General features: G+C 38.9%; 1 protein-coding gene across 1 annotated transcript in view; it reads right to left on the bottom strand.

Moving 5' to 3' along the window:
• Window positions 1-271: 271 nt before the first annotated feature.
• The window catches only part of MDFIC2 (MyoD family inhibitor domain containing 2), a 50,404-nt gene continuing 39,606 nt past the window's right edge, over window positions 272-11,069 (bottom strand). Inside the window, exons 4-5 of the mRNA XM_068907147.1 lie at window positions 6,842-7,063; window positions 272-910 (exon numbers count right to left, since the gene is read on the bottom strand). Of these exons, the coding sequence (XP_068763248.1) occupies window positions 651-910; window positions 6,842-7,063 (482 nt within the window). The 3' untranslated portion in view covers window positions 272-650. The remainder of the gene's footprint in view (window positions 911-6,841; window positions 7,064-11,069) is intronic.

The raw sequence follows: 11,069 nt of genomic DNA, 5'->3' as shown, positions 1-11,069 counted from the left end.
CACGCACATTAATACACTGTCCAATTGCACTACTCTGTTAAAATGCTTCCTCCACAAAATTCACTGGAGATTTTTAGAGACATTTGCTGTAATTACCACTAGCATGGTTTCTAATTCATTTAATTTTCTTTTCTACCTAAAGTGAGCATATAAGCGTGTTTTAAGAGATTGAATAAATAAATTTTTAATTATAAAATGATGTTATATCATACATTATTAATAATAACCAACAATGTGTAATACATGTTTATGTATGAATCCATTAGGAAGATGAACTAATATACATCAGTCCTAAAACAATGTCCTAATTTACCATGTGTTTGTGAATGGGGGAATTCCATGTTTAAAGCAATTAGAGGTTTATAAAAGCATCAGACTGACAGCGAGTAAAGCATCAAGTGCATTTGGTACTTAGGAATCGTCTGGTGAAGGAGGAGACCCTTGTTTGCTCTTGTGAAATTGTACAACCAGAATGGTACAGATATACAGACCTCCAAGGCAGGAGCAGCTTGATGCACCTAGTCCTGATTGGCAAACACTCTGATTATTGTTGTTATCTTAAAGAAAGAAAGAAAAAAAAGTCATTTCTTCTTTATCCCCTCTCAGCTTCCATTTAGGCAGTTTGGGGGAATTCTGTCAATTATTTCCTATTAGCGATAGCAGACTTCAGAAATCTCCAAGGCAAGTTCGAGGCACTGGCTAGTCTCGTGACAGGACTCAAAAAGGCTGCAGTCAATGTCACAGTCACAGTTGCAGTCGTTGTTGGCATGGTCTTCATTGGAGGTCTGGTAGTATCTATTGGATGGACAACAGGTATCTATCAGCCAATGTTCACAGGTATCAGGCAGCATTATAAGAAAGTCCCAAAAATGGCAGAATAAGCAGGCCAGGATAAGTGTTGCGCATTCATCTAAGAAAAAGGAGAAGCAGCAAGATATAAGAAAAAGGGCGTGCTTGACTACCCAGGTTTAGGCTAATGTGACTACACAGAAATGAGATGCAAAAGACAAAGATCCCTGCAGCACACAAGGTAGGCTAGAAATACAGCATTGAGAACTACCCCCATTACAAAAAGTCAAACGAAAGGATTTCCTATGTTGTTTCTCCTGGAAAAACAAGTGATGTGAAAATATTTTGTATGGAAAATATGCTGTAGAAGTGAAGGTCAGAGAAACAAGGGCACTTAAACTACTTGGACTGTAAGCTTCAGCATAGGAGTGAATTTCACTCAGCAAAGATCCTCTTTTGGAGGGTTTGTGGTCTTGCAAAAGCGTGTGGTGCCACATGTTCCATCTGGCCCACAGATACGACATGGGAATTGATTTTCATCAAGTTCCAAGTTCAGAACTGAATCTTTCTTGTTTAAACAATTCTTATCTAGGTTGTCAGTCTTTTATGGTCTGATTCAATCCTTGCTGGAGGTTAGCATGCAAAGACCCAGTGATATTGTGGAGAGTGGCTCAGGCCCTCAGATTCTCCAGATCTAGTTGTTGGCTTTATACCTGGTCATTCTGGATGCGTAGGGTGTTGTATTGCTGGTTCATAAAATATGGCATCTGCATAAAGACTGAGACGACTTTATGAGCAAGACCAAATTCACACATATGAGGGGGAAAAAAGACCATAGATTCATCATCTGCTTATGGTTTGATTTTTACAAGTAGTCTAACAGTAAAAAATGTTTAATGACTGCTCAATTGCTTAACTAAAGAGAGGGAGTAAAATCAAATGTGGAGAACAGCATTTACACAGGGCAGGGCCACGATCAATACTCTGCCCAGGGTCCTTCTACTTTCTCATTGAAATGGGTTTCTCACCTTTTTTATTCGTAGATTTAATTTTTAAAAGGAGACAAAAATGTGAAAAACAGTATCAGCTAGGAAATACATGCATGTATTAAAAAAAAAAAAAAAAAAAGTGTACATATGTTTAAGGGAAGTTCTCTTTATTTCCAGCCCTGAGTAGGGTACTAGCAACAGCATCTGTCTCTGTGCCCATCTGTCTCACCATTCCTAAGGGAACCAACGAGTATTTTTGAGTAGATATTCTTGACCTCCAAGCATTGTATGTCACTAATCCCCAGTCCACAATTCTTTACATTGTTTGGGTTTTTTTTTTTTTTTTTGTGGTCCTGGTCCGGTATTTCCTTTTTCTTTCACTTTCTAGATCACTTTGATCCATCTCTACTGTGTTTACCACTAGAAATAAGAGATTTTTAACCATATTTTGGCCGACTGGGGTTAAGAGCGTATGTGGGGGGAGGCTTGCTGTTTGTAGGAAAGGGGCTCTGAAAGGTGGAAGCAGTTTGTTTTTTAAAAAAAAAAAAAAAAAACAGTGGGAGACTCCAATCCCTTCCACTGATGCCCACTGCTCTCTGAGTTGGCTTGTCAGCTGGCTTCTCCACCATCTCCATTCTCAGCTCCCCGAATCCTTATGCTCAGGTATTGACACTGTCTGTGACAACTCCCACACCCAAGTTCTAGCGCTGGTTGATGGTGATTTGGCATTGCACCACTATGAAAGGATATTAATACCCTGGAATAGTTTGTTTCAAGAAGTTATGGGTTCTTTGTCACTGGAGGCTTTAACAACTGTGTTAGACAAACGTTTATCTACACTGAGTTAATCATCCTTTGAGATTAGAGGAAGTAATTAGCGGTCCATGTGAGGTCCTTCCTGCCCTGCTTCCTATGGTTCTTTTTTTTTTTTTTTTTTTTTTTTTTTTTTGCATGCAGGATCCAAAAATCAGTCATGTTATTCTCAGTTCTTTTAGGTTTCACCTGTTAAAGGAACAAGCAAAAATGGGAATAAGCTGAAAGCTGTCGTGACTGCAAAAGAGCCGCACGTTTAGAATGGAAGAGAGCTAAATTGTTCTTGCCTTCAAGGCAGCTGATTGCCACAGTCAGCTCACAAAATTCAGGGGTTAGTGAGCTGTTTTTAGGGGATCAAATCATATAGGCAGTCATGGGAGATGAAAATATACAGTACTGCAAGAAATCATGCTCACAGACTTAAACATTCACACATATGCGCACCTTATTTTACATACATATTAAACTTAGGTTTACTGCCAGTCTCTTCAGATCAGAAGTTTCACCTGTAAAGTGGGTTTCATGGAATTGAGCCTTTGCTTTAGGTGTAGACATGTGTCTATAAAGCCAATGATAATGCTACGAGCTATTTAATGAATGACTACAACTTGCAGGACACTTCTGGAGAGTGATTTTATGTGTTTCAGAAAGCATGATTCTGCCCTTTCGCTCACAAGCTCTTTCCTTCCCTCTCCTCTTCCTTTGGCTGCTGGTCTTAGGAGAGCTTTATGCTGGTAGCCTTCCTTTACTGTGCAATCCTAAAAGGCAAAAATTTTGCTTTATATTTGTCACCCTGAAAAGTCAACTAATTACACTTCAAATTACAGCATTTGGGGAGAATGCATTTGAGCGCAGCAGTGTTTAGAGTAGGTGTGAGATTCTGCCTGTGAGAATCCAGTTGGAGTGCAAAGACCCAAACCTTTCAATTTGTTTTTTTTTCCCTCCTTGTTTTTGGAAAGGAAAAATGCCTTCAACAATATGAATATCTTTTCATTGGTTCTTTCAGGAAAGCATATGGTTATAACCACATTTCTTGCCCTAGGATGACTAACTGTGAAATAACTCATTCAACTACTTTGGTTCTGTTGTGGCATTTTATATCTCACGTAACATAAAGTTCACTGCCAGGAAGTTTCCAGAATTATACTTTTTTTTTTTTAAAGAAAGCTTTCTGATGGAAAAACAAAATTAAAAAATCATTCCAGCTTCTTTATAAAAAAGAAAAAAAAAATCAGTTACAGCAGGTAGCAAGAATAAATAGCGTGTGATTGAATTTCTTTCTAAGTAGCGTATCATCACCAATGTTATCAATTTTAATTCTTATTTAAATATGTCAAGATCTATTTAAGTTCAGACAAGCACAACTAACTTCTAAGTCAATTCTGCAGAATAAGAATGACTAGATTTTGGTGATACTTAGTAAATTCATGCTTATATTTTTTTCTAAGTAAATGAACTGAAATAATTATAAAATTGAAACATTTTATAAGGTGACACTGCTGCATTTAATTGTATGAAATTTACAGTGTAGAAAATGTAATCATTTTATCCAGTAGTCCATGGTGTAATTAAGACTATTCTTTTTAGGTATCTTATATTTATGAAATTTCCTTCCTATACCCAGCTGTGAGAGATCAAATTCAAATTATATATCAATTAAGGATCTTTCTCTTTTTTTTCTGCTTTAAAGATCTGTTTTCTAATAACAGTTTTTTTCTTGAATGTGTTAACCATAATGGTGCTTATGTAATCTAAAGAGAATAGATATGATTCTTAGGGCTTCACCCAGGAAAGGGAGCACACAAAAAGCACAAGATTTTAATAATAAAGTAATGTTTCAGCACAGAGTCTGTGATGTGCAGTAAAGATGCTTTTAAATTCCCATCAGAGCACACACCATGAACTGTGGTAATGGATGTAACACATTTTGCAAAATCTGCATGTGTGAGGCTTTTTTGTCCTGTTTTAAGTGGGGTAATGTATATAAATAATAGATATTAGCAATTAAACATCCATTCCTATGCATTCATTTATGTATTTGAAAATAAATTAGCCACAAACTGCATAAAAGAAGATGCAATCTCCTGTTTTCTCTTCTGTTTTCCCTGCTGTTTGTGAAAAGGCATTATTGCATTTATCTCAGTGAGAACAATGACCTCAAGCTCTCATTCTCTACATTAGGAGATTAATTACCACAAAAGAAGAACTTCTAACAGTTTTGCCAGCCTGTCTCGGCTCTAAATTTTCCTTCTCTTGGCTGGTGGCTGTCAGCTCACCCTCCACTCAGGCAGATGAGTCTCTGTACGAACCTGGTCCAAGGCTCACTGATGCCACCAGGGTCACCTCTGGTGAGATCTCTGAGCTCAGATCCAAAATAAGCTCTGATTTCCTCTGCTAGCGCTCTGCTCTCAGAGGCTCTCCATGCACCGAACAGAATTTGGCCTCGTGTGTGTGGAATAAGCAGTAACTTGTCAGAATAGAGTGAGTAGAGTACGCAGTGACAACCACAAATCTGGCTTCCTTTGGTTTCCTTGGCTTACATCCAGCCCTTAACATTATTAATTGAGCACAGATTGTTTTTTTTGTTAATTTCCTTCACTTTTAGCTTTTTAAGGAGTATGAAATCTGTTATTTGTATCACATGGTACACACCTGTGTGCCAGTAATGTTTGAGGGGCCCAATCCAATAGTCAGTAAATTCAGAAAATAGCGTGCGCCTGGACAAGAGGACGAGTCCCTTTACTGTAACAAGTGCTTCCTTTCCTTCACTGAAATTAAATGCAATCTAATAGGTGTATCAGAGACATTCCTTTTATTACAGGATCAGTGATACATTAGAGATCATAACGGTTCCTTTGGAGTATTGTGGTTTATTATGTTATCTGTATTTAGTAGTCCTTAATCCAGGAGTAGTTAATATTATACATATGATATATCCCAGCTACCTTGGATATAACATACTCTAATTCTCTATTGTAAAAGGCACACAGAAGAAACTTAAAGAACGTTTAACAGAACAAAAACACCCTTTTATTTTTTTTTTTTTTTTACATCTATGGGATTAACTAGGAATAGCTCCTCACATGCTGGTCATCAGCCTAATTCCACCTAAATCAGAGGTGTTACACTGTTTACGTTATCAGGAGTCATGAGGCATGGTCTGTAATGAGTATGCAGAATCAGGTCTCTTCCTTAACTCTCAGTTATACTGTTGCCTGTGAAACGGTTACAAAAAGTAATGTAGCTATTAAGCACCTTAACTTGTGCTCTTCTGAAACAGAAAGGAGCAGCTCCTTCACTGAAAAGGTAAGACAGCTCTGATTCATAGTCCCTGGGCAAGTTATGTACTAACATTAGGTACTGTTCATTTGCAAAAATGCACTTGCATTATTGGGCTTCTGCTGTGGTTTTGTTTTTTTTAATCTACCTGTCATAGTGCTTTGTTCTTCAAATATGCTTTTCAACACTGAATATTGAAAAGCATACTGAACTAACAAAAAGTCCTATCCCTATACTGTGCCATTTTGTCTGATGGAAGTTCTAACATATATATAAAAGCTGCAAGACCGTAATTCATTCAGGAACAGTGACATACATCCAAGTTTAAGGGCACAATGCGCCCTTTATGCTTAACAACAAGCAAGTGCTTAAGTACCTTGCTGAATCAGCAGAGACAGTTTTCTACAGAAGCAGAATATGAAGAGACCTCCTCATCTTGACCCATATGAGTTTTGCAGTAGGGGCTGCGAACGGAGGATTTGGTGATGGGTCAGCAGAAAGGCAGAGTTGCATGCAGAGGTCTGCTGCTTCGTATAACCAATGTCCAGACCACTAAACGTAGCGTCTGTTCAGCCACCACAGCAGCTGCTGCAATAGCAACAACAAAAGCAACAGCCCCTGCTATTAGGGAGAAAGGTAAGGGGGTGTGTGCATGGGTGTATCTGATACTGACTGATCATTTCTGTGCAAATACTGTTTCCAAAGGCACAAAGGCTCTATTGCACACAACTCCATAGGCTCTGAGCTCTTCTTCTATGACTTTAATATCACTGACACTTTAAAATCATCTTCTGCAGATCCTCATCTGTCACAAAAAATGTCTGCAGGGCAACGTAGCAATGCTTTTGGCTACGTTCTTGAACCTGCTGTTCGGCATGTAAGCATTTATTTCAAGCTAGATACACACAGTGCTCTTGGAATGGTCATTATTTAGAAATCAGCTTAAACGCAATCTGTTTTATAAAACATACCATCACTGTCTCTCTGATGTACTGATGCATCATCTTCAATGTAGGTGAATTTTCTGCATTTCCCCAGGGAAGAAATGGATGATGTGCTAGAGCCTGACAATTTCTTCTCCTTTTTGGTATCCTTTGATGAAGCATCTGTAATGCTGAATTCTGAGACAGAACTCATAGCAATACCTTTCATAGGCTTTTCATCCGTGTGTTTTTCATTTGTAAGCTGGTTATCTGGTGGGATTGGGGGGGGGAAAAAAAAAAGGCTTGTTTGTGTACTAAGACAAAGATCCAAAAAAATCACACATGCAGAATTTCCAAGCCTAGAGTTGTTTAATTCCAAGACCTAACCTTATTTAGCTAATGATTTCAATGGGACTCTTTATGTAAGTAAAGTTCATTCACAGAATAAGTATTTATAAACTGTCACTCTGAAGTTTTCTCTTAAAGCCAGTGGACTTAAAGGGTTAAGTGATAATTCATATGAAAAGATTAGGAGAGAGAACAGAATTATTGCCTCAGCTGAAATCTATTTAGAGTGTGATGATATGTTAAGTTTACTTTGTGATATGAAAGAAGGCAAAATGATTATCTTGCTATTTTTCAACACCAACTCTGTTTTCCTAAGTTTACAGCCAACAAGTGTGCATATAGGTGGTACCTAGATGCAGAAGTGCCAGCTCGCCATGGATCGTAATCTTGTTGCAAAGAAAGCCAGATGGTCTCTGCTTAACATCCAGATTCATTATTTCATAACTTCATCCATAGTTGTGTTGATGGCCTGGAAGTCGATTAGAAGATAGGATACTTCACATGCTGTCAATGTGCCAGAGAGGCAGCTCAAAAAACAGAGGGAGAGCTTAATTTTAAGACCCAACTAGGTGAAAAGTTAAGAAGAATTCTGAGCTCAATTTATTCTTGAAGAACTTCTCAGGAACAGATAAACATGGGCTGATATATAGTTCTACTCACTCTCCAAAATGATCAAAAGGCCAAGAAATAACAGTCATTCTCTCTACTGCTGGGATGATGAAACCTCATCAGTTCTTATCTACAGCTGATTAACTCCAGCACTTCACATCAAGCGCAGCCTCACTTTTTATCTTACTTAAATCTTGTGATATGCCTGCTCTTAAGCTATATACAGAAAATCAATCTTTACAAACACCTCAGTTTTGTAAATATTACTTTCTGAGAGGAGCAGTAAGCACACTAAACCAGTTAGTCTGCATTCTGCTGCAAGGAACCAGGAGAGAGATCCTGCATATCTTTTGTTTTCCACATACCTTTGATCTCTCCTACATTCTAAAAATACAGCCAAAAAGAGATGGAGAATGAAACCTTGATGACACTGCAGTAGTCTCCCATAATATCCTTTAGCCACACAGAGGAGAATCGAACAGGATGGGTGAACTACAAGGTAGGTGAGAAACCATTGGGAAGATTGGGCTTGAAGGTAGGGACATCAATGGTTTGAGGTCTAACTGATAGCTGGAGAGAGTCCAGTGAAGGACCCCCAAGTTGGCAAGGGGTCTGGAGCACAAGATGTACCAGGACAGGCTGAGGGAAATGGGTTTGTTTAGCCTAAAGACGAGAATGCGAACAAGGGTACTAACTGTTGTCTTGCGCTTTGTAACTGGGGTAACAGAAAAGCCAGATGAGGCTCTTCTCAGAGCTGCACAGAGCTGAAAGGACAAGAGGCCACTGGCACAGCTTGGAGCAAAGGAAATTGGGATTGCATACACAAAAAAATTCTCCGTCATGGAAGTTGTAGAGCACTGGGACAGGCCCCCAGAGAGGCTGGGGAAATGTGCAGAGCTCAGCTGGGCATGGCCCCAGCAACCTAATCTTTCTTTGAAGTTAGCCTGGTTTTGAGGTGAAAGACAAACTAGATGACTTCTAAGTCCCTTCCAACCTGAACTTTTCTGTGATTTCTATCTTCCTACTTACTTACAGAACGAGTGAACAGTTCATTTAAATTTTTACCATAGTCAGATTTCACATAGTTTTAGATTATCTTCATGAGGTGAAATTTGTAGAAGCAAAAGGTTAGCTGGAGATTAGCGAAGAACCTGGAAGATGGCAAGATGAAATATTAAGTGATTATTTTTCTTAACTTTAAATCATTGTTTTAAGAATGTTTACTGTCAGAGTTTTTGCTTTGATTTTGAACTTATAACAATGACAACTATGAAGGAAGTATGGATTGTCCCTATCCCAGAGAGTTTACACATTGGCCTTAGGCAGCAAGCGACTGGTGGGTAGACTGAAGTGGAAGGAAGAAAACAGTAAGAGGTAGTGGCATAGAGAGCAGTCTTGGAAACCTAAAATCATCAGGTTTTGCAGGCCTTATGATGAAGGAGTTGTACAGTGAGACTCTAGTAGAACAGGAGAGAGCTTTAGACGTTCCTGGGCAGCGCTGCACAAAGCACAGCGGTGCTTGCTTGCAGCTTGCGCCCATGATCACAGACCATGTCACAGCATCGTGGACAAGGCAAGTCTGCGATTTTGCTCATTTATTACAGTTTGTTGACGGTTGCTCCCCCCGAAGCAGTTAAATATAGCTTTCTTGCCTCTGTGACTCCTTGGCCAGCCTCTTGAGTCCAAAACGTGAAAATTTACACACTTTGGCCGTACTTACAAGTACTGTAACTGCTGTTTTGCAGTGTTTATAGAGCAATGACGTATCACAATTTTCCCTGTCCTTTTATTCAATAACATACATCTCCAGGAAAGGCTGTGCTAATCGAAGTAGTAGAGCTCTGGAGGAAGCAATGGCCTCCTCATGCAATGGTTTTATTGGATGATAATTGATTTGCAGGTCCAAAAGACATATGCTCCACCTATTATTCGTGTGCCAGTCTTACAAGTGGATGTTATTTGTCCTGGCCGGGGCTGTACACAGGCTGAAGAGTTGAATACAACATGGATCAGATTGAACCATCTATGTGAGAACAGTAACTTCAAAATTGTCCCTAAAATTTAAGCTGCATATATTTTTAAATCACAGTATATCCCCTGAGTTCCCCATTTTTGCAACAAAACAATGGCCCACAGAATCCATTTGAGCGTTCAACAACATGAGACTGAAAAAAATCAGATGGAAGTAATCAGTAAATGCCAGACTAACATTTACTGTATCCACCGACTTCTACTATTCATGCTTCGAGTCAATTTTTATTCTTGAAGTGCTGTTGAAGAGAAATCAAAACCAGAAATAGAAAGGCATAGACATAACCTGATTTTTTCAGTACAGCACCATCAAACAAAAGGGTAACAAAAGCTGTCATTCAAGGACTCTTCTGTTTGTTAAAGCGTACTACATCTTCGAAAATACAGTACGCTTTAGTGTCAGACTCTTAGTTTGAAAAGCTCCCTTTAAGTAATGTTATACTTGTCTTGTACAGCTAGATCAAGTCTTCATGCAATCACCATAACAAGCAACTTGCTATGACAAGCGAGATCCTTGCTTCCAGAAAACAGTGCGAGAGAGGCTAAAGCAGTGTACAATTATAGGTCTCCATTTCATTTTTATGCAATTACCTTCAGTTCAGCTGTGGGTCCATCTACATTATGTCTTTTATCAATTTAATGTTTGCACAAAGTGTCTAAAGAAATAAAGATTATGCTAGACCAGCATAAAAAAAGTGGTTAGCGTTTTTTTTTTTCCTTTACAGTTTGTTGCTGCAAGGAACAGTAATAGGTTTAGAGATTGGAACAAATAAGTGGAGCCAAATAGGCTTTAAAAATATATTATGTACAACTGATATTATTTACGATTACTTTTAAATGCGAGTTGTGGAAAAATTAAATTACAATTAGAAATGGGCAGGAGGTGAGACTCCGCGACTGTCTTCTAAGAGCCTACGCTCACCGTTTCACATATCCACAAATATCTGTTTCTAACTTGTGGAAATCGGCTACTGCAGTGAATTAAGAGGGGAAAATAAGGGTCTCCTGACGACGAAGTTTCAGGCTATTCAGTGTTAGACAGAGGTAGTTAGGAGTAAGCTCCTGGGATGCACCACTTTGGGAGTATCCCGAAGTAGCAGCTTCCTTCCCAAGCCCAAGGAGGGAGCTCAGCTCTGGCCAAGGACTGGGTCACCTACCCAGGTTTATATTACAGATGAAGATGGTCTCAATACTCACATGAAATTTCTATTCGTTTTCAGACTTGGGTGATTTAGGCTCCTGACTACCATGCCTAATTTCATGACAGCAGAAAGTAAATCACTTATTT

The sequence above is a fragment of the Struthio camelus genome, chromosome 14 (assembly GCF_040807025.1).
Source record: "Struthio camelus isolate bStrCam1 chromosome 14, bStrCam1.hap1, whole genome shotgun sequence".
Classification (NCBI taxonomy): domain Eukaryota; kingdom Metazoa; phylum Chordata; class Aves; order Struthioniformes; family Struthionidae; genus Struthio; species Struthio camelus.
This window is presented reverse-complemented; position numbering and strand designations above follow the sequence as displayed.